We start from the raw sequence: 23,794 nt of genomic DNA, 5'->3' as shown, positions 1-23,794 counted from the left end.
GAAGAGGTTTTTTTTCTCCATCTTCACAGATGCCCCAGAACGTCCTGTTAAACAGCCCCGACTCTCAGATCAATACTTTAATCATCATGTAATCAATATTCACATTGCTCTCACTGCTTTATGATCTGTAACCTGCACAAAATCTCATGTTTCCAGGAAATGCAGGCATATTTATTCATGTAGAATTCAAGTCTCTAACAGTTTTGACATTTTCTTTCTCCTTTCTATATTCTAACTTCATTTTCTCTTTAGAATTTTCTTATACTAAAAAATACACAAAATACATTCATCCAACAGATGTGTTTAATGTTGTTACATTGCGTAATGAGTCAATAATGAAAGACAACTGTTGTCAAAATATTATTGAAATATTGTCTAAAATGCTGCGATACATAGCTATAATTCACACATTTTTGCTTTATTCCATTTTAAATTTCCAACTCCGAACATTAAGAGATCAGAAATACATCAGACATCAAATGGCTGAAATTAATATTATCACTTCATGAAAATGTAAAGACGTAAAAACAGAAGTGTGAATGATCTTCATGAAATATTTAATAAACTGAATAAAGAATTCTCCACGTGCATCAATAATGATTAACATCGAAGTAAAGCCTCTGAGCAGCCAAGAGATTAATATTTATATTGATTTAAAAACAGCTGAGTGTGTGAAATGTTCTTCTGATGAGAAAATCAATTAAAAATTCATAAAAAATGCAAAGAAACATCAAAATAAATAGGATGTATGTAAACTAGAGGAACTTTGAATAGAATACAAGTTAAAATGCTGAAATAAATGTATGAAATGGAGATATAAGAAGCAAATAAAACACAAACCTCTTCTCGAGTCTGACATGAGCTCAGTGTGTGAAATGCTGCAACTGCAGCTTTGAACCAGCTGACAGTAATCCTGCTGTGATTAACACACACACACACACACACACACACACACACACACACACTATGGACGACAGATTGAGAGCTCGTTCGTCTTGAACATTTCCTCTTTAGACTGTGAAAAATGTGAAATAATGAACATTCTGTCATCAATTCTTCCGTTTATAGCTGCCGACTGCTGAAGGTTCACCTGGTTCCACTTCCTTGGAGTTAATTTTCAAAATAAAAGTCAAATCAATGTTTTGTTCACGTCTGATTAACTGGATAATCTCCTGCTGTGAGCTGGAGCTGAATGAAGAACGGCCACCACAGCGTGAGGTACAGAGACTTTATTGAGGGAGGCGTCATTTACAGCGGGGTCAGAGGTCACTTGGCAGCGGCTTGGGGGGGGACCCACTCGTGGATCTTCTTGCGGGTGGTGGGGAACGGGACGTACTGCTGCGGGCTGCCGCTCACGTTGAACTGGTGCACGTCGGCCAGGAACTTCTTGGGCTCCGGGGGGTGCGTGGTGGGGGGGTCGTCGGTCATGCAGTGCAGCCAGCGGTGCCTGGGGAGAGAGACGCTTCCTGAGCACCGGGTGGGGTGGGGGTTCTAAAGAGGAAGCCTCCATGCAGTTATGAGTCTGTGTGTGTGTGTGTGTGTGTGTGTGTGTGTGTGTGTGTGTGTGTGTGTGTGTGTGTGTGTGTGTGTGTGTGTGTGTGTGTGTGTGTGTGTGTGTGTGTGTGTGTGTGTGTGTTGCACCATTCAGCGGGCACCATGCTGCCGTCCACCTCAAACACCGTCTTCTTCCCATTCATCTCTGTAGTGTAGATGACCCAGCGGTGACGCCCTGTGTGCGCGCACACACACACACACACACACACACACACACACACACACACACACACACACACACACACACACACACACACACACACACACAAAGAGAGAGAGAAAACACTCATCAAATGTTCCAACTTTAACACATTCAATGCTAGAAGCTTCAAACCTGGTGTGTTTATTTAAATGCGTTAATGGAAAATCTTCTCACCAAAGAAGTAGTGCTTGTTGTCTTCATAGTATCTGTTCCCATACTTGTCCACTCCCACCAAGGCTCCCGTTTTGATGTCATTTGCTCTGCAAACAAAGTTAACATCACGTGAAGTGGAATCACACTCCCCATCAAGTATCAAGCACGCGAGGAAACTTTCCTGAAGGAATGAAGTTAAACTGTCAAAGTAGAAAATCCTGAAACTCCTTCAGGACTTTATTAAAACGTCGAAAATAAATTGAATATCACTTAAAATCTTGATATTTTACAAATATGGGCTGTGAAACAACTCAGATATGAGCAGAAAGTATATTCTTAATGCTTCATAGAAAAAAATAATCGGATTCGTCTCATTTCTTCAGATGTCAACATGCTAACTGCGAGTAGCTTCACAAACAGCCTCCGGAAGCGGATTAAAAGGCGGATTTCGGCTGTAATTTAACTCCCGCTTCGTTCTCTGAAACCACACCGAGACGTCTGGAGCGACAGACCTGAAGAACTGCATCAGCAGCCCGCGGACGCCCCCATGACCTCCGATCTGCCCCAGAGCTCTCCGGACCAGATTCACATACTCCGCCATCTTCACGCGGAACTGATACCGGGACGGACGACGGACCGCAGGCGGCGCAAACGGGTCCGGGCGGAAACTACACCCGAACAAAACGTTCCGCATGACTTTAAATCACAAAGTCGAGTTATTGATGTTTTTAGTAACTTTAATTATTGATTTTTATTAACATACTAGCAATAACGAAGCTGATCCTAAGAAAGCGGGTTAAGAAACCAATGCATGTTTAAAAGAACACCTGGAACTGAATTTAAAATGTGAAATCGAGCTACTTCACTTCGAGAATTCACAGAACTCATGAATTAAGTGTGATTTAACATCCAACTAAAGCAGAGCAGTCACTTCTCGTTCATCAAGATTTATGGTTAATTCAAATTAAATACAAACCAATGGGAAAAAACAAGTGTTGGTGAATGAGGAAAAGATAATGATAATAATAAGAATAGAAACGACCTGAAAGAAACTTCAGAATAAACACAAAAGATGACGAACTATGAAGAGAAACAAAAATAAAACAAACTAGAGAAAAATAAATGTGATAAATAGGGGAAAAAAAGTGAAACTGAATGGAAAAAAAACTGATCTGCATTTTGATAACAAATAGAATTCTGTTAAAGAAAAAAAATGTCTTAAAATGATCCTTAATATTCTGAACAACTTCAAATACTTATGACATTTTTAAGAATTGTTAAAGTTATTAGAGTGACAGCATTTATAGAATTGGGAAACACAGACACCAAGGGCATCAAACACCTTTCAAATCGTCTCACAGTCTGAACACTGAGAAGTCACCTCACTGGGATTCCAGATGACGGCTCTCTGCTTCTCTTCCTTTAGCCACAGAAATGACGACAAGACGACCCAGAGCTTCCTCACATATATATATTTTATTAAAAAACTGTTGCCTGACAGTTTAGAAAACGTTGTTTACAAGAGACTCTAACTCTGATATGTTTTACAAAATTTAATGTACAATCATTTAGAGATCCGTCGCTCTGCAGCAGCAGATTTATTCTCACTTGTTCCGACGGGAAAATGAAGCTGTGCAACAAAAAAAACCTCAGCTCAAAATGACACACACAGAGCTTTATTCCTTCACTACACACACCAGGAGGATTCCTCTCCCTAAAGATTCCACCAGCCTAAAATCCTGATGTGATTCCCTGTGTGTGCACTAGGCGGCAGTAGTGAGTCGATGCGGTTTGTCTTCAGTCCAGTTGGATTTTTGTTAGTAACTTTTTAGAAAGGCTAACCAGTTAGCATGCTAACCCCAGCAGCCACATCCACCTGTTTGTTATTTACGATTTTTTAAATTATTTCCCAGGGTTTTGAATTAAAATCGCTGCATGTTTGTACTTTTAAAATCCGAGTAATTCTTTCGAAAACATTCCACACTGTACCTTTAAACCACACTGATCTCAAAGCTGACGGAATTTAACTTCCGGAATCCTCTCACGGAGAAGTCTGGGACTGAAGACAGACCACGGTCTGGACGAGGGACCTGGAACCAGTTTGGTCCAGATGGGAAGTCCAAAGTACCCTGGAAGGAAAACTGATGCTTTACAGGTCTGAGAGGGAATGACCTCTCTGAAAATTCATGCTCATATTCCCTCGTCCACAGTGTTTACTCGGTTCAGAAGAAGACGATAAAAAAAGGCGTGAAAGGAAAGTTTTGACTCCCAGAACGAAGAGGCAGCCCGCGCTTTTCAAACAATAAATCTTCCTCTCTTATAAATATTAGCTCTCAGCTCTGGTCCATGTATTTAAAAACAAAAAAAAAGGTCATTTAGGTTCATAATATTCACAGAACGACCCGTTGATTCCAGTCGGCTCCAGGAGATTAAACTGTGGTTGACCAAAAAAAAAAAACTGAATGGTGTGTGTGTTTCTTCAAACTGCCTCCCAGACTCCTCGCTCTCACTTCCACACATGCGCTCGCTTCTGGACTTGACCTTTGACCCTTCGGCGGCTCAGAAGAGCGACTACTGCTCCAGAATCATGGCCTCCTGGAAGGCTTCGATCCACCTGGAGAGGAGAAACATGATGAGAGCGACTGAACGCTGCCCCCTGGTGGACGGCGCAGGAACTGCAGGTGTGTGTGTGTGTGTGTGTGTGTGTGTGTGTGTGTGTGTGTGTGTGTGTGTGTGTGTGTGTGTGTGTGTGTGTGTGTTACCTCTGAGCTGTGGGGATGTCGTCGGCCTTGAAGATGTAGAACAGTGTATTCTTGTGGTAGAGCTTGAACTGCAGCTTCTGCGCCGGGCCGTTCTTCTCCTCCCGCAGGAAGAAGCCCAGCAGGGGCTGGCTCTCCAGGGCCGCCACGTCCTGCAACACACACACACACACACACACACACACACACAAACACGCTTCAGCGGCGGCACGGGGAGCGGGCGGAGAGCGGGAAAACAGCCGTACCTCGCTGGCGGCGTAGGTGTACAGCACTTTGTTCTTGATGACGAACCACAGCCGCTTCCACTGCTTCTTGTTGCCCTTGGAGCGGTTCAGGTAGCCGCTCATGGACGAGTTCTCCGTGTTGGCCGACACCTGCGTCAAAACGCCGCAGAGGTTATAAAGCCGCCGAAAGCAACAGGCGGGCGCCAGGGGCCGAGCGTGGAGCCGTGACCGTCCGACCTCTTTGAGCGCGGCGGGAATCTTCTTCTGCTTCCTGGTGAAGGAAAAGGCTCCAGACTTGATGGGGGAGACGGAGGAGGAGGCGCAGCGGTCGCCTGGAGCAAGAGCAGAGAAGAAACGCATTCAGAACGCCGAGAGCAGAACCTCCACATTAATCCTGACAAGCCTGACACATTAATCAGACTCCTGTTAAACTGAGAGCTAAATTCAACCAAACTCAACTTAACCAGGCCAAACTTGACTAAGCTAAATTAATCCAGGCTAAACTAAACCAGGCTAAACTAAACCAGGCTCCGCCTCCAGTTGGTCTATTTCACAGTGCAGCTCTGTGCAGCAGTGTGATTGGTTGATTGATTGGTTGATTGATTGATTGACTGATCTTGGGTCACTCACTGTTCTCCTGCAGTTTGGCGAAGCAGTGATCACACACTCGCGCCGGCTGGTTCTTCAGGTACTCCAGGTAGTACTTGTTGGTGGAGCAGGCCTGACACACCACCTGCAGAGACGGAGGCGGAGGCGGAGGGGGGGATTAAAGCGCACGGCGCCGGGGCGAGCGGGCGGAGCGGGCGGGCGGAGCGCCGACCTTCCCGCAGGCTCGGCAGTGGTGCCTCCTCCAGGTGAGGGTGAACTCGCAGGTGCAGATCATGCACATGGTGGCTCTCAGGTCAGGGATCCAGATCGGAGCCTTGGAGCCCAGCGGGGCGCCGCTGTCGACGGCGCCGTCGGAGGCCTGAGAGGAAACACAGCGGGTGAGTGGAGCGGCGCTCGGGGCGGCGTGGAGCGGCGCGGCGTCCGGCCTCACCTCCTCCTGGCTGCGGCTGGAGATGAAGCTGATCTTCTTCTTGGTGTAGTCGTCGATGGCCCTGGCGATGGCCTCCAGCCACTCGTCTCGCTCTGTGGCCGAGCTGCGGACCGGTCAGCAAAAACCCCGTCAGGTCGCTGAGGACACAACCCCACCCGCTTCACCCGCTTCACCCGCCAGTAGAGACGGAGCCGACGGAGACGGCGGCGCTGACCTGGCGGACAGGATGAAGGAGCGCTCCACGCTCTCGATGTTCAGCTCGTTCTGATAGGCCTCCTGGCTCGGCTTGCTCACCTGGGAAACAGCTCAACGTCAGAATGTGGAGGAATCAAGCGGGAGCGGGCGGACGCACGAGGAGCAGCGGCTCCCTCCCCACCTTCATCCCCGCCAAAGAGAGGACGCTGTTGAGTTTATACTGAGCGGACTGGACCGGGGTGGTGTACATGAGGGCGTCGTTGAACTGGGAGGAAACACAAAGACGGGGAGGTCAGCGGAACAGCTGGATCGTCAGAGAAACACCTGGATCAGCTTTAGGTTTAAATCTGCTCACCAGGAAAAACATCCGCGGCTGCATGACTTTCCGGGACAGTTTCATCAGAGTGCCCTCCTTCAGAAACACCTGGAGGACAAACACATCCAGCACCGGTCACAAGTGTGTTTCTTCTCACATGGAAGATGTCAGTAACACACAGCACTGAAATTCTGACAGACTCTGGAGGCTGAATTGGCAAACAGATGGAGGGACGGGTGGGACGGGTGGAGGGACGGGGGGAGGACGTACCCGTCCAGGCTGAACGATCTCATGCTGTCCGTTGAGGCTGTACTGGATCTGCATGAGCTTCTGGAAGTTGTCCTGGAAGAGAGGCAGACGGGTGGAGGTGAGCGCTCCGCCGCTGCCGCTGGGGTGTACGGCGGCCGGCGAGCACTCACCCCCTGCTTCATGATGTCGTTGGCGTGGTTGGCCACTTCCTTGACGATGCCGAGAGCCGCTGGGGAGCAAAAGAAAGGCGACGTGCCATAAAGTCTCATGTTTATCAAAATCTTGTTTTCATTTCACGTTCCATCACAATTAAAATGTAAAAACGTTTTAACTTTTCTTTCATCTCACAGGTATTAAAATGACTGAATTTCTTTATATATTTGGAGAAATACTGTAGAACTGACACAACAATGCTGTGATTTTATGTATTTATTGTATAAATATCTGTAATTATTCTTTACCCATATTGTCCATATGTCATTTTCACCACTGTTTAATAAACAATAACCTTAAATTCAGACCAGAGTTGCTCAAACCTTGAGTGTCTTTATAATCCTCCGAGTCTTCTGGAAGGTTCTTCAGATAATCTGGAAAAAGGTTCAGACGGAGTCAAACGCAGCAGAGAACAGATCAGAAACCAGGAAAAGGTCGGAATCCCCCCGAAATGTTAATCCTGACGCTGCTGCTGCACTTTGGGCAGAAAACCTCAAGAAAAAACATTTTAAATGTGTTGAAATGATTTTTTTCTAAATAATGTGAAAAACAGAACTGAGAAACAAGAAGGAAAAAAAAAATCACCTTTCAATATTTTCATTATTATTTGTACAGATTTTAACTGATATAATAAATTAATATTAACACAAGTTATTTGAAGAAATCATGATTTAAATTTTTTTAGACTGAATTCTATGCACAAACTTTTATGATTAACTCAAATCAACAACACAAATCCCTGCATTTAGACTCATTCAATCATAAAAACACTTTAAATTAAATTCATACCAACTCAAAGTGGTCAAGCTACATTCAGCTTCTTCTTCTTCTCATTATTATTTCGAAAAATGAACATTTGTTTGCAGGTTTTCTTTCTGAAGCAAATCCACTCAGCTGTTGTTCATTAAAGCACCACCAGGTGGCAGCATTCGACCGAAGTGGTAAAAATATAACTTCAGGTGGAGCTTCAGGCTGAAACTGAAACGAAAGACCTGCAGGTTTCAGAGAGTGCAGAGAGAGAGAGAGAGCAGAGAGTCCAGAGAGAGAAAGAGAGAGAGAGGAGAGAGAGCCCAGAGAGTCCAGAGAGTCCAGAGAGAGAGAGAGAGAGGAGAGAGAGCAGAGAGTCCAGAGAGTCCAGAGAGAGAGAGAGAGAGGAGAGAGAGCAGAGAGTCCAGAGAGAGCGGCAGAGCCAGGCAGCGTCTGTACCTGTGAGCAGCAGCTGGTACTGAGGGATCCTCTGGACGGGTTTCAGTAGGTAATGTTTCAGAGCCAAACTCGCACATCTTGGACTCATCTGCGGGAGAAAAAACAAAACAAAACATACTTTCAGGAGAAAAAAGACTCGAAAAACAGTAGTTTACCCAAAACGTAATGTAAATAATGTAAACAACAGTTCTGATTATGATCGAGGATGACACAAAAAAACCCTCGATTTTCACTGAGGAAAAATACAGAAGTAAATAAAATCATTCAAATAACATTCAAAGAATAACTATTTAGATGTAAAATGAACATGAAGAGACTAAAAATGACCCAAAAATTTAAAATTAAACAAATTAATCATTATGAGAAAAAAAAACACCATATATAAGAGAAACTAAATGAATTAAAAACTATGAGGAAATACAAACAACTGAAATGAGAACATCATATAAACAAAGAAAAGGGAATAATATAAAGGTGCAGTGAAAACAAAACTATTAAAAATAATAAAATCGTAGCTTGAAGTTCCCAATGAGTCACAGAAATGAATTAAAAGAAAAAAAATCAATAGAAAAACAATAAATGAAACGCAGAACTATTAAAAAGCATCAAGTTGACAGAAAGAGGACAAAAATAACCTTGTTTTGTTCATAAATTATCTTGTCATATTAGAAATCATAATGTAGAGATAGTTCCTGATGTCCTGAATATTATGTTTTTCTTTTATTTATCTGTTAAAAGTCAGGAGGAAACGGCTTAATGATATATTTCAGTAGTAAGATCGATACAGTCTTGTGTATTTCTTGAAATGAAAGAAAAATTGATTTCCTCTGGCAGAACGCCGCCCTGTGAAAGACGAGAGAGGTTCTTTAAGCAGCGGCGCCGCTACCTCGAACTCTCGCACCACGGCGGCGAACGCCGGGTTCTTCCTGCACTGCTCGTCCAGCAGAGCCACGTTGTTGTCGAACTGACGGATGTAGGTGGAGTACATCTTCAGGTAGGGGCCCTTCTGGACGAAGATGTCCGACAGCCGCTGGTGGTCGCTCCTGGAAACACACCACACCGCTGAATCGCCACGGCGACGGGGAAAGACCTCAACGTGGTCTGAGAGTCATAAATGCAAACCCTGAAACTCATCCAGATGTTTTCATACGGAGAACAACTGAGAGGAGGGAGTGTGTAGGTGTAGTGTGTGTAGTAGTGTGTATCAGTGTGTGTGTGTGTGTGTGTGTGTGTGTGTGTGTACCAGTGAGCCACTCGGTCCTCCAGCTCTCTCAGCAGGTCTCTGTTCAGCTGGTACAGTTGAGGCAGGTAGTACAGGATCTGACTGAGCGTCCGCTCCTCCACCACCGGCTTGCCGTTCTGACGCGTCGCCTTGGCAACCGCATCCCGGAAGTCCTGGATACACACGCGCACACGTTTACCGAGAGGACGCAACACACGCTGTAACACAGTCTGAAAACACACAGGTGCACAGCGGGGTGGTGACAGACTGGACTGCAGCTCAAACAGCAACACCTGGTTAGAACCCCATAAAGCCCCTCCCCCTCCCCCTCAACACACACTGGATGACACACACACACACACGCACAGCTGAGTTAGCAGTTTGTCGCTGTCCCGAGTGCCAACACACACATCCACCTGGAAGGAAGCGGAGAGGCCGGGAGGAAACGGATCAGTGTGTCCTGGTTAACTTCTTCACTCTCACCGAGGAGAGAACCAGAGGAACGCTCTGCTGCTGAGAGAACCAGAGGAACGCTCTGCTGCTGAGAGAACCAGAGGAACGCTCTGCTGCTGAGAGAACCAGAGGAACGCTCAGCCGCTGAGAGAACCAGAGGAACGCTCTGCTGCTGAGAGAACCAGAGGAACGCTCTGCTGCTGAGAGAACCAGAGGAACGCTCAGCCGCTGAGAGAACCAGAGGAACGCTCTGCTGCTGAGAGAACCAGAGGAACGCTCTGCTGCTGAGAGAACCAGAGGAACGCTCAGCCGCTGAGAGAACCAGAGGAACGCTCAGCCGCTGAGAGTACAGAGTAATGTTCTGCGACTGTCGGTTCTCACAGCAGTGGAACTAAACCAGGACAGAAATATTCAAGCTGACCCGTCGACCTGCCACAAGTATGCAGCACAGAGCCACGACCCACGCACCCACCTGCACGCACACACACACACACACACACACACACACACACACACACACACACACACGCACACACGACATATACTGCACACACAATAAAAAGCACACACACACACACACACCAGCAGTGGATTATTCGAGGCATGTGCGTGTCTGGAGGTGGCCTCTGCGGCCTGAGGAAGCAGCTGCTGCTCGGCCGGGCCGTCCGCAGAGAGGGAAGAATGCCATCTGACCTCTTTTCTTGGACGGAGCTGCACGCTGCAGCTGCCCCTCCCCCTCCCCTCCCCCGCTTTATACTGCCACTGCAACACTCTGCACCAAGGCGCCGGCTTCGAGGACGGCCGACAGGTGGACACTTGACCCTCAGGCCGCGGCTTTAAGGTTTCAGTAAAAACCAGGTCAAAGAGCAGAAGCGGTTTCATTAACCACAAATCTACTGCAATACCCGTCTGGACCACTAGGTGGTGCATTGAGACCCTTTCAGCTGGTCTCTCAACAGTCTCAGAGAAGAATTCAATTCAAAAGGTGATTCTCAAACAACTGGACGAATAAATGATCAGAAACGGTTAAAAAGACCCTGAGAAATATCCTCTTTGAGACTAAACTCATCATCAGCTGCTTCAAAGCGTGACCCTGAACCGTCTTTACGGAGGTTAAAATAAGAAACGAGACAGTTTGGAGAACTGCGGCTTTCAGATGCATCCAAGTACTAAATAAATGAGCGTATCACTTCAAGACTGACTTTAATAGGAACATCCATCTAAATCAAATAAAATAAATAAAATCAGTAAAATCTACTTATTAAATTCTCTACTGTGCATCTCAGTAAAGATCAGATGAATAAATTCTGGTCTTCAGTTCAGTTTGAAATACTTTTAGGATCAACAAAACTAGGACAAAGAAACAGAAGCATAATGCGGTAATTCATGTCCATGCTTTGGAGAAAAGGCTTTGAACGCCACTCAAAACGGACGCCAGTGCTGAATATTACATGGGGAACTTGATTTCCCTCGATGCTCAAACAATCCACCCTTAATAAAAGAGGGGAATAAATGAAGCACTTACTATGTGGAGGAGCTTCAGAACGTCCACAAACCTAATAAAAGAGGAGAAACACACGGCAGCGTTATTTGTCACAGCATTTATTACTGTAGCTTCTGGAGAACGAGTCGAAGGCTTTATGAAAAGAAAAAAAGATTCATTTTAATTTCAGGTTCTGTGGTGTATCTTTATCCTGCACAGTAGAAACTGGATTCTGTGGCATTTCAGTGGTGCTGGAGGAACATTTTGTGTAGGTTTCCCTGCTGGTATGAACCAGGATATTTCAAAATAAAATCACTTTCTGTATGTTATCACAAAGGCTTGTGAGTCTGGGAAAAAAAATCGACTTTGCATGTTAACAAATGTGTGTAATTCAATGTGTGCGTGTGTAAAGCCACACGTGAGCGTGTGTTTGGTGCGTGTCGTTGAGCTGTAAAGGTCCGTCTTCACCTCCGCATCAACAGGATTTAGCTCTGTTGTTGGCTGCGAGTCGAGGGTTAAGCTGCCCTCGGGCTGGACTCACAGGCTGACGTGTCTATCCAGGTGTTCTCCAACATCTGTAAACCTCTGCTTGCAGTAATTCAGCTGCAGTGCAGTGTGACTGCACAGCTCAGGAGGCACGGTGGAAAAAGGCATCAGCCTACTAGTCCGTATTGAGGACAAAGAAAACCCAGAAATTCAACGTCTCGTCCTATTGTGACAGCCGACTCAGGTCTTGTTTCCATAGCAACGATTTCAAGTGAAAACGGACAACGGTTTACATGACAACAGTGCGCAGAGTCACTGAAAACACAACTTTTTTAAAGCGCTTTGAGCCTGTAGCAGTGTGGACGAATGAAAACAACACCGTCAGGTAAACGCTCAGGCTCCGTCTCCATGGAAACGGCGGAAAGTCTGCTCCTGGTCATGCGCTCTACGGCTGTAGTCAACACTTGTTCAGCACATGCTCAGAACGTCGTGTTCTCCATAGTTCATGTTCAGAGAGGATTGTTCTCTGTGGTTTCATCACAAAAACAAACAACAGGATCAACTTGAGAGCTACATCTTTTTCAAAACGTCGCCGCGGAAACGCGAAACCAACGCCATGGTCTCGCTTTAAACGTTGCCATGGAAACGGGGGCCCGAGAGGTCGACCTTGGAGGTGAAGACATGTCTGACACACACATTTACATTCACGTAGTTTTCATACAAACCGACAAACTGGTGCATGAACACACTAATCTCATCTCACACACAGACACACACGCAGAGCACTCACACTTTCTCGGAGCTCATGATCTCCTGGGCGATGTGCACCACCTTCTTCCTCTTCATCTCGTCCTCCTGCTGAGAGAGCACACACACACACACACACACGGGGCGTCAGATGGGGAGACGGTGCGGGCGCAGCGACGGCTCGGCGTCGACTCACAGGCTCGCTGCAGATCACCATGACGGGACGCCGTTCAAACCATCGGAGCAACAAGCGTTCACACAGCAGCAGCCTCCGCCTCCCTGCCCTCCGTCCTCGGTCTCAGGCAGTGTGTGTGTGTTGCTGCATGGTAATGGGGCGGTCTTTCACTCACTGGGTTTGGACGCCGGCCTCGGCTCCCCCCCAAACCCCCCACCCCCCACCCCGAACCGCCGCTCCGGCCCTATCGGAGCCTGCTGGAGCTCTGAGAGGCATCAGGTGCTGACAGTATCGCGGAGAGGGTCACGCAGAAAAAAAAAAGAATGAACTGAGTCACTGACAGAGCTATTCCTGAACCTGCAGCCGTCTGTGTTTGCTCACCAGCCCCCTGTTTCTACCCACACACACACACACACACACACAGCCGCCTGCGTGGCTGCAGTGACAGTTCAGACAGCCGGGGTGATACGCCGGTCCGCAGCGACCTGTAAACACTCCAGCTTCACACTGACATCATGCTTGGGACCAGCTCCCAGTCGTTCCTCCAGCCGAGGCCGGCGGCGGCTCGCCGGGAGAAGAGCGCCCAACACGGAGTGTTTCCACCAGAGAGGAGAGTGTGTGAGCGAACACACACCTTAAACCTCTGGAGGTCACTGGTTTACATGTGAGGGAGCATCTCTGTTCTGACAGAACGTGCGCACACACACACACACACCTCATACACTGTAGTAGTGTCACCCATCCTAACGGTGTGTTTCCACCGGAAGCGTTTAACGCGACTGCATTCGCGCGACAAATGACACCGCGCTGCGCTGGACGCACGAGTTTTATCGCTGGTGTGTGAATTCATCACGCTGGTACAAATGTGGAGCTCTCACAGGCAGCTGAAGTGAAATATAGAAATATCACACATAGGAAGTGTCACACATGTAAAACTTTCACACATTAAAACATGGTTTTTAATTCAGAACTGGTTTAATCTGAATTATATTATGTGAGGCGTTCCGATTGGACGGGGCGGCCATGACGTAGAGACGTCTCCAGGAAGTAAACAAAGCGTGTTGGCGGTGATTTTTCTCTCTTCCTTTCTGGATTAGCTTTGACGCTACAGCTTTGAAGATGTCCTCATTGTTCTGCTCCCGTCCATCTGCTCTTTTCATTATATCAATTTCTTCTAAAGCTCATCTTGAATATCGCTTCACGGCGCCGGATGAACGTGTGCAGAATGACCGTAATAAAGTCACACCTCATCTACATATAATTCCACTCCTGAAGGAGAATAATCCGGCCGGGTTATTAGGATTTAAACTTAATTCTGAACAAAGTTTTCAGGCGTTTACATGGTCATTTTAGAGCAGAAATCAGATTTAAACAGGAATAAAACGTCCCATGTAAACACAGTGAGTGTGAGCTTTCCAGAAATGATTTCCTAATATGGTCGTTTTCCTGAAAGGCCTCCAGACCGACGGGGGGATTCAGATTGTGGGATCGAATGACAAAGTGCAGCCAGCATTGTTTGTTCTTGACATCTGTTGTGGTTTGACCTCTTTAAAGCTCTAAAAGCTGATCTGAGGGGAGAGAATCACCAAGAAGATATTCTCAAGCCACGAAAAACTAACTCTGCTACATTTTTCTCCTTTAACTCTTTTTGCGCTTCATGTGATGCTGAGCTGCTTGGATCAAAGCAGCTCTCTCCTTCCAACATTATTTTATTTTTTAAAAACTTAGGAGACATTCACGTAGTTGAGAGTCTTAAAAAATGACAACTGAAAACGATTCATCCAGTCCGAGTGGATAAAAATACCAGCTGTATGAGACACGTTTCATGATTTACCTCCACTGCAGGTCAGTGAGCTGGATTTTTACAGGTGGATTTTTTTTTTTTTTTCCCTTTTTCCACAGAGATTTGACCGTAAATAAAACTTTGTTTTGTTTTCCCTCCATCTGGACTGACAGGCTCACAGTTGTCAGGCTGCTTTGCTTCGCCGTCTGTTTGGTCATGACGGCGTTTTCACCGCAGAGTAGCTGAACGACAGTAAAGCATTTCAGAAAATCGAGAGGTGACCCTGCAAGTCTGAACTGAGGGCATAAAAATAAACCCACATCCAAGATGAATTTTGATGAAGCAGAATGGACAAAATCTGCTTGAAGATGGGTGAGAGGCCGTGTGAAGCAGGAGGAAGAGGCCTGTACCTGCCGGTCCGCCTCGTCCAGCTGCTCCTTGCTGGACGTGGAACTGTTGTCCTCGTCGTCGGAGCTGTGGATCTCCTCGTCCTCCTCTGAGTGGACGTCCTGGCTCAGCCAGCCGCTGCACCACAAACACACAAGCCGAGACACACAGCTTGAACACAACACAACACACAGCCTTCCTCACACTAGTTGGTCGTTGCATACAGAAACATTCACTGGTCCTTGTAGACTTGTGGGGACTTTTTCCCAGTGTGTGTGTGTGTGTGTGTGTGTAGTGGCTGGTGGAGCTGTGTGCGCAGAAAATCCCTTCCTGAATAAACAGAGATTACAGAGGGCTTGTGCAACACGTGGGACCCCAGATAAAACGAACAAATGATAATGTTTATCCTCGCCAGTCGCTGAGGACTCGCTCAATGGAAAACATTAATGATTACACCGCGGCAGCATGTGGGAAAACAGCCAGGGTGAATTTACACCCGCCGGACCGCCGCTGAGCGAGGGAGGCTCACAACAGGAGGCTCTGGATGCAGCTCAACGTGTCGACGACGGTGAAACAACCACGACCGTAACGTTCACGCAGAAAGTAAACACTGCAGACATGACAGACGAGGTCTGGAGCGAAGCCAACTGCTGGGAAAACATCAAATCCTCCCAGAGCAGAGCTGGAGATTTACACATTCTCTGCAGAGCTTCCAGGACGGCTACTTTTAAATATTCTGCAGCATTCTGAGGAGATCATCCGTTACAGAAGAGTTCTGGTTATTTTCAACCACTGCTCAAAGTATACATCAGCTGATTGATCTTCGGAGAACATAAAGGAAATGTTCTGTAGTCTCAGATAAAAATGTTTCTTCATACTGCTTGAAGAACGAAACTCTTTTCCTCCGATGATTCGGACTCGTTAGCACACACACACACACACGCACACATAATCTGACTGAGGAGTTTTGCTTTGTGGTTCAAAAGAGAAACTCTTGTCTTTCTTTCGATTTCCTCTGAGAACGTTCATGAATTCTCTCCAGTTCTGATTTCAGCAGCATCAATTATTATTCTGAGCAACAGGCTTTGAGACCTGATATTTGTTTCAGCGACTTTAACAAGCTACTTCAACTTCATCTCCTCGTGATCACGACTCCACAAAATCTGCTGATATTTCACGCTGGCAAAGGTTTCAGGATGTTCAGGAGAAATCCGGTGAAATGTGCTTTAAACTTCTCCTCCAGCTGTTGCATTCTGGGTGTCTTTCCAAGCGTTGAGGCTGCTGCTAGTTAGCAGCATCACCCACGTCTCAGCCCCAAAACGCAAAAAAAAAAAAAAGAGACAAAAATCAACGTTTTCTTGGAAATTCCTACAGTCGTTTGGGTATTTTGGTGGATCGGATTGGAGCCAGTTGTGGGCCAGTTTTGGTCCTCAAGCCTCATATTTGGCCCTCCTGATTTAAAGGATTTTTAAAATACACAATATACTGAAGGATGCACTGTGCAAAATTAGTTTTATGAGAGTTCTCTTTTTTTTTTAGACGCAATAAAAACAGTAGATTTGCCAATATATTTAAAGAAATTGGTCAGAATCTGCCAAAAACAGCCAAAAAAAAAAAAAAAAAATCACAGAGATCAATAAGAAGGGCAGTGGATCACCTCAGCAAAGGATCCGATAAAAACATGATCTGGAAAAACCGCGGAAACTATTCCAACCTCATAAATGCGTCCTGAATAATAAAGTGCGGAGCGGCGCACCTTCAGCTGTGTGGATGGTGATGTGTTCACTGACTGCCGTACATCTTAAAACTGACACCCCCCCACCCCCCCCCCACCCCCCCAACCCCCCCGCCGGTAGATACAACATGAACAAACACCGTCAGTCTGCCAGGTCCGTACAAGCAGCAACATGTGTTTGTGTGTCACTGATGTTTTGATGCGGCTCAAACGGGCCGGTAGTCTGGATGGTGGGTGTGTTTGTGTGTGTGTTTGTGTGTGTGTGTGAAGGAGCTTTCTTCACGGGGGTGATGGCTCAGAATAAGTATGAGACGGAGGAGACGGTGGGAGTCGACACGCTCCTTCACTTCCTTTCACTCTGCTCTCCGCTTCCTTGTTTTTCTGACACATCTCAATACGCTCTCCACGTTTCCCAGCGCCTTTCTCCCGGACGTTAGCGCTCCGGCGTCCCGGGTCAGGCACAGAGCGCCGCTTGTTTACCGCCTGAGGCTCCTTACATAAACCCAACAGGCTGGGAAACTCTGCAGATTCACTCCTTCCCTCTCAAACGCAGCCACCCTCCAGCCAGCTCCTCTGCATACCAGGCAACATTAAGAAGCAGGGCACATCTGAACTGCTTTAGCGGCTCGTTCGGCAGCCCAGCACCTCGCCGTCTACCAACACGGGCCTGGCTCAGCCGCCGCCGCCAGCCAGGTCTGATCAGGAGACGTGCCACCGGGAGCCAGCAGATCCCAGAGCAGGTCCTAAACCTGGAGCGACGGCGAGGACGGAAGCAGGACGGACTCAGACCTCTTCACCGTCTTCTCCTCTGTCAAGAGGTCGAAAAGATTAGATGTGTCTGAGTCACGAGTCAGGATGGGTACCGACTGGATTCCGTCAGTGCTACAGAGTACCGATTCACGTTAAATCAAAGAGTACCTGAAAGCATCCTTGTGATTGAGGGAGTGGAAGAGTAGGGAATTTATCATCCTGGACCTGACGTTGGCGTCAAAGCAAGCGTGACTAGAAAGCGCTTGAAAGTACGGCTTCACATCTGAAAATACGATGCAGATTACGCTCATGCGGCAGGAAAACTTCTAATCTTCGGAAGTTCCTGGTTAAAAACGAGATTTTTTTTCTCAAGATCTATGGCTACAACTCCTGCATTCAGCACCGTTAGCACGCTAGCATCTGTTAGCACGCTTGTCCATTGGTGACCCGTCGTCTGCATCCAGCAACAAATTAACATTTATCACTAAATAAACACACAAAAGTACTGAAAACAGGTACTGTTGAGTACCGTTACCGATTTCCAGGTATCAGGTATTGGTACCGGATCAGTTCTCATGTGAACGGAACCCATCCGTGTGAGACAATTTATTAAAATATATGTAATATATCACAGCTCTGCCGCCCCCACTGGTCATCACTGGTATTACTCTGTTTGTTAAATGTTCCTTTGATCCAGTCTGTCATTAAAGTGATTTTTCAAGACGTTTTGTAAAAATCCCATTAAACTCTGCAGATTTCATGTGGGACGAGACGAGAGTTCAGAGGGGACGCCGTCCCACAGGGACAGAGCAGAGACATGGAGCGACGAGGTTAAGCAAAGGCTAAACGGGGTGCGAGGGCGGGAGGAGGCCGGCGGCCGCTGGAGGTTTATTTTCCCTGTTCTCGAGAGCCGTGTGGCGTTTCTGCGATTCTCAGACATTTCCTGCCCCGGCCACTGAAAATAACCCACAGGAAGACGGGCCGGCCCGCCGCGCGTCAATGCTCCATTCAAACTGCACGCCGCTGCAGCGCCACCCCAACAACCTGCCGCACGCCGACGGTTCAGGGTTCGAGTCCCTGCCTCACATTTGGACCTCTGCCTTCGCTCCATTGCTTCTGTCTGATGAACTCTTACAAGACGTTTCAGGTGAAAAAAACATTTCTGTGCTTTCATTTCATCAAAGTTTCACCTTTACACTACGTTATATTCTACATTTTTTCTGTTTCCATGGAGACGGGCCCAGACAGGTCTTTACAGTGAAGCCAAACAGCGGTAGAAGCAGGCTGACTGGGCTGAACCCGTACCTCTCATATTCGTGGTCGGCACAGCGCTGGAACGGATCCTGCACCTCGTAAATGTCGGCGTCCGGGGAGTCGAGCGTCCATCCCGGCCTCCCACCGTGAAACGGCAGGTTCATGTACTCCGGGATCTCCTCGTACAGCGGCACGTTCTCGTACTCCACCGATCCGTCCACCCCCTCCACGCAGAAGTCGCCCTCCCCGATGCAGCTGCTGGGCCGCTCCAGGCTCCTCCCCCCGCCGTGGGACTCCACGCTGGTACAGTCCAGGGACTGCCCCCCCTTGGCCAGCAGCTTCGGCAGCATCTTCACCGACAGCCGCAGCTCCAGAAGCTTCCGGAAGGACAGGCTCCTCTTCTGCGCTCCGGCCCGGGTGGCCAGGTCGGCGGCGGAGAAGGACTGCGCCCTCTGCTTGCCCCCCAGGGCGGGGGCCCGGCCCTTGGGGGGCACGCTGCTCCTGGTGGGCACCTGTCTGCTGAAGAAGGTCACGCAGGGTCGCGTGAAGCGCCAGGCGCTCTTCTCCTGGGGCGGCGCTGGCAGCGCCCGCATGGGGGTGTTGGCGTGCGGCGGGGCGGGCGGGCAGACGGAGGGCGGCGGGGGGGCGGGCAGGCTGTGTCTCTGGGGCTTCCTGGGCGGCGCCCGGGGCGACGGCTGGTCCTCGGAGGACAGGGCCTTCCTGGGCGGGGGCTGGCAGCCCAGCTTCATCTGCTTGGGGAGGCTGTGTGTGATCGGGTAGCGCTTGAAGTCGCCGTAGCCGCCGTCCTCGTCCTCCTCCGCCTGCCGCTCCTCCACCCGCTCCTCCTCGCCCTCCTTGCCGAGCAGGTCAGAGTGGGAGGAGCTCTTGCTGAGAGGGGGGGCAGTTCTGTGCAGGCGAGGAGAGAGGGAGGTCTGCCGGGGAGGCGGGACGGGAATGTCTCCTGGATCTGAGTCTCCTGGAGGTGACGGCTTCTCGCAAGCCTCCGCCGTGGCCTCCACCCCGTCCTGCCTCACCAGTGCCGGCTTCTTCAGCCTCCGGGGCTGAGGCACCGGGAGGGGCTTGCAGGGGGCGGCGGGGACCTGCAGGTCGGGGTGGAGCCGGCCGGCGGCGGCGACCTCCTGGTCGAGGGCGGTGCTGGAAAAGACGATGATGCTGCCTGCAACATCCGTGGCTGGGAGACGTGCCGTCGGGTCTGGAAACCGGACCGTCGATTCAGGAGCGGCAGGCTGCTCGGCAGAACATTCCTGGCGTCCGTCCGGTTCTGAGGCGTTCTCCGGTCGCTCCTCGGTCCTCTGAGCCTCCGGGTTCGCCGCCGCTCTCTCCAGGTGTCTCTGTCTTTGGGGTTTGTCTCGGGGCTTCTTGCTGATCCGTGCGCTCTCGCCCTGATCTACAGCTCCCGACTCCTCCCGCGGTTCTCCTCTTCCTTCCGCCAGTGCTCCGTTCTGCTCCGGCTCCTCGTGCACGCCACTCTCGCCCACGTGCACGCCATTCTCCCCCGCGTTCCCATTTTCCAGCGGCTGGCAGCGTCCATCCCCGACGCAGGAGCAGGTGGGAATAAAGTAATCCGCGTCTGGCCCGCCGGCCTCCGACAGAATCCCATTGGTGGAGTTGAGAAGCGAGACGCCGTCGTCCGACGCCTCCTGCTGCTCCTCGGGCTGGGGGGGTCTGGGTGGAGGGGGTGAAACCGGGAGAACCGGGGCGGAGGAGGACTTGGGGATGCTGGGTTTGGGAGCGACAGCCGGTTTCTCCCGCTTGAGCGTGGCGGGGGACGGCTGAGCGGCGGCGGCGGCGGTCTGGGGCGGGAGGCCGGGCTTGGGGGCGATGGGCGGGGGGGACGGCCTGCTGCTGGAGGGGAGTTTAGGTTTGGGAGCTAACGGAGGCTTCTTCACACCTGAAAGGGGAAAAAATAAAAAAGATTTACAGAAAACACGCTCGCATTTCCCGTCACGCTAATCACACAGCGCCGAGTCAGCACGCTTCAGTCAAACCCCAGTGCAGACAGCTGCGAGCTGGGGGTCAAATTGAGGTCAAGGGGTCACCACAGGGGGTCAGAGGTCACAGTGGAGGGCTTACCATCAGGATCAACTTCCCAGGACCAATATAAGCACAAATCTCTTCATCAGAGACCAGAGTTTATGGAAGTTTAAAAATTTAATTAAAGGACTGGAAGAGTCGACTTTTTTCTTGAGGTTTTCTAGTATAATAATGAATAATATAAGAAACATATAAATCCATCAAACATTCCTCAGGAGGAACAAGTTTGTATTTACTGAATACTGATTCAAATTGGAAAGTAATATTTTCATGTATGAGTAATCTCAGATGAGAAAAAAAGCTGTACAAATAGCAAAAAAAATAAAAATAAATCGAAAATGTGACTTTACAGTTTGCATGGAGAAGTTAAACTACAGTCATTAAACAAAATAACTACACAGTACACCTATAATAGCATGATCAGCTATTTACAGCTTTAATTGAAAACATGGAGTGAATTGGACACAAGTTAAATTAAACTGAAGTATTCAAAAACATTAGTTTTTACAGCATTATTAGTTTCAGGACAAATAATCACATTTGAGTATTTTAGTTAATAAACTTCATGCATATGAAAAACAACTCACATTTCACCACTTTGCCCCGGACATATTTACATTATTTAATTTTTATTTTGCATTATTTGGTATTTTGGTATTGTGGACCAAACATTTTCCAACTTGAATTAAGTATTTTTAGTCATAAATGAGGTCAAAAACTCAATACAATTCTTAATTACATTAATAACTTGGTTTTATCATAAACACCATCTATTATTACCATATATCATCTAAACAGCTTATTCTTTAGATTTTATCTTCCATCACTTCTTGTGACTGATTTAGAATTTAATATATTTTTTGCAATAATGAAGTACCTTGACCTGATTTTTCCCCCAAGTTATCAGCTAAAATCCAGAAACTTACTGATCTTTAATGTCCCAGAGTTTAATCTTGACAGCGTTAATGAACCTAAAAGTTAAATATATGTACATAAAACTGCATTTTCTGGTTTATTCGTCCGTTGAATTGAGCTATCGTGGAGTATGTAACTCATTGGATGCTTTCAGGTTCAAATCCTGGATTCAGTTTCTTAAATAAAGGCTTCTTTAAAGAGAAAACTGAGTGTGCAGGCTCGTAAAAACCTGTGAATTAAGATTGTTGGCCATATTTTCCGCTCTACTGGCTCGAGCTTTTGGCTGGGACACCACGAGAAGCGGAGTCATCGAGCGGATGTTTCCGAAAAGGCCAACAACCCAAACCCCGCTCGACATGCCCCCCTGCCGCCAGACTCCATTCACAAAAGCGCCAAATATACACTCACCTCACCTGTATACACACACCTTACCCCGACCACCATGGAAACCACTACATTTACAATCTACACTTCACGCTCTTTAATTCGGGCAACATTATACATGTGAAGAGTTTCTGTTCAAGAAGTAATTGACTTGAATTTAACCAAAACGTTTTGGATGATCCCGGTGTTCGCAGATAAAGTTAAGCATAATAACTTTAACCAACATGTAGTTAAGGACTTAAAAATCAGCCGAATGTTCTCATACATGTGGACAACTAAATCAAAGAAATGATTAAACTCTTTACGGATTTACAAATGTTAATAAAACCGAATAACACTTAACTGTGGAGATTTTAAAGCGGAATCTGGCCGTATGTTAAAAGACAGCCAGGTATGTGGACCAAACATGTAAAACACACATCAACCTCCTAGAAACAGAGTTTCTGAAGACTTCCCTCCTAAAACAGGTAAATGTTAACATGTTAACAAAGCATTTCATGGAGTCTGCCTGAGTGCATCCACAGCAGGGCAGATGTTTTAAGACAAAGGATTTAACCCGTGTGTGTGAGTGTAGTGTGTGAGTGTGTGTCTGCTGCAGGGGCAGTAATAACAAGCACGGAGCCACTTTTTCTCCAAACACTCACATTAAGCTCACTTTCTTCAAGGAAGCTGTTATTTAGAAAGAAACTGCAATTAAACCGAGTCTGGCTGGAAATAACGTGGATGTTGATGCTGAAAAACGCTCAGTTTGAGTGATTTATTTCCTGAGATAAACTCTCTGAAAACGGATTAGACTTCTGAAAAAGTTGCAGAGAAGAGGTTTTCTCTGGACACAAACCTGCGCTCATGACTCCAGACTTGCTCCTTTCTCCATGAGTTAAATTTACTTTCAATGGAAATGCCTGAAAAGTTGCGTTTTTTCCTCCTTCGACACCATTGTCACCGTGTAAACCTCGTCAGGGATAAAACACACACATCCATCCCCCGCGGCCAGCTCCTATCTGTCCAGAGGACGCACACATAAATCCGTTGCTCCTGACACTTTTTCCATTTTTTCGAAGTTTTTTAGCCACGGTGCTTTTTTTTCCCCCTCAAACGAGTCCAAAGCGAGATAACACGTACACACTCACATCCGGTTGCGTCTTACAAAGTTAAAGTAAGTTAAACAAACAGCGGCTTCACTTGGCGGAAAACAAGATGATTCGATCATAAAAGCATTCCACAGTCCCTGTGTTTATTTTCTTAACCTATACATTCTCTACGTTTTCCTTTATTTCTCCCAAAAGTGTCTAATTCATTATGTTCCATCTTATAATTTGAAAACACTTCCGGTCTTGGCTGTGCTCTATCCTCTCGCTTCATGCTCGAATTGCTTCAGGTTAAAACGGTTGAGGCTGTCATTGCTCCCCTTGTCCGCTAGAGGCGCTCTGAAGCGCTCCCGAACGGATTCTCCCATGGATTCTCCCACAGAGGCCGCAATGGCTGCTGGATCTATCACACGTCAAAGAAGCAGCCATATTGAGCCGGGCCACCTCCTACTGTTGATCAGTTTTTCTACCATTTAAAAACAGGAACATTACTGAAATTCAACGGGCAAAAAACAAGTGCCAACTTTTCTCCTCCTAATTTTCTTGCTTTTTTTTTTTTCAAATGTTTTGTTTTGCCTCTTGTAATACTTCAGTCGTCATTTGTGAAGTTTGTTTTTAAATGTTTTGTGAATATTTTCAAATTATATTATTGATATTATATTATTTGATTTAGAATTAGTTTCACCATCTTCATAAGCAACACAACATCTTCATTCACAACTCACGAATTTAATTTATATTTCGTTATCTTATCATTTTTACCAATC

The 23,794-nt window shown here is 47.3% G+C and overlaps 2 protein-coding genes across 2 annotated transcripts; both read right to left on the bottom strand.

The window, feature by feature from the left end:
• Nucleotides 1-1,214: 1,214 nt before the first annotated feature.
• On the bottom strand, nucleotides 1,215-2,551 carry ndufa12 (NADH:ubiquinone oxidoreductase subunit A12). The gene is made up of 4 exons (XM_030113888.1): nucleotides 2,422-2,551; nucleotides 1,931-2,016; nucleotides 1,642-1,729; nucleotides 1,215-1,447 (listed from the first exon to the last, which is right to left on the bottom strand). The coding sequence occupies exons 1-4, from the start codon at nucleotides 2,508-2,510 to the stop codon at nucleotides 1,267-1,269; spliced, it is 444 nt and encodes a 147-aa protein (XP_029969748.1). The 5' UTR covers nucleotides 2,511-2,551; the 3' UTR covers nucleotides 1,215-1,266.
• Nucleotides 2,552-3,641: 1,090 nt separating this feature from the next.
• LOC115404487 (FYVE, RhoGEF and PH domain-containing protein 6-like) lies at nucleotides 3,642-22,980 on the bottom strand. Its single transcript, XM_030113829.1, has 21 exons — nucleotides 22,778-22,980; nucleotides 18,637-20,497; nucleotides 14,870-14,984; nucleotides 12,545-12,612; nucleotides 11,311-11,341; nucleotides 9,354-9,505; nucleotides 8,997-9,153; nucleotides 8,111-8,198; nucleotides 7,228-7,278; nucleotides 6,862-6,920; nucleotides 6,713-6,784; nucleotides 6,482-6,550; nucleotides 6,308-6,391; nucleotides 6,146-6,225; nucleotides 5,932-6,034; nucleotides 5,713-5,859; nucleotides 5,523-5,625; nucleotides 5,130-5,224; nucleotides 4,914-5,042; nucleotides 4,672-4,820; nucleotides 3,642-4,523 (listed from the first exon to the last, which is right to left on the bottom strand). The coding sequence occupies exons 1-21, from the start codon at nucleotides 22,785-22,787 to the stop codon at nucleotides 4,481-4,483; spliced, it is 3,666 nt and encodes a 1,221-aa protein (XP_029969689.1). The 5' UTR covers nucleotides 22,788-22,980; the 3' UTR covers nucleotides 3,642-4,480.
• Between the last annotated feature and the right edge of the window lie 814 nt (nucleotides 22,981-23,794).

This window comes from Salarias fasciatus, chromosome 17 (genome assembly GCF_902148845.1).
Source record: "Salarias fasciatus chromosome 17, fSalaFa1.1, whole genome shotgun sequence".
In the NCBI taxonomy this organism is placed as follows: domain Eukaryota; kingdom Metazoa; phylum Chordata; class Actinopteri; order Blenniiformes; family Blenniidae; genus Salarias; species Salarias fasciatus.
Note: the sequence above shows the minus strand (reverse complement) of the source record. Positions and strands in the feature narration are given on the sequence as shown.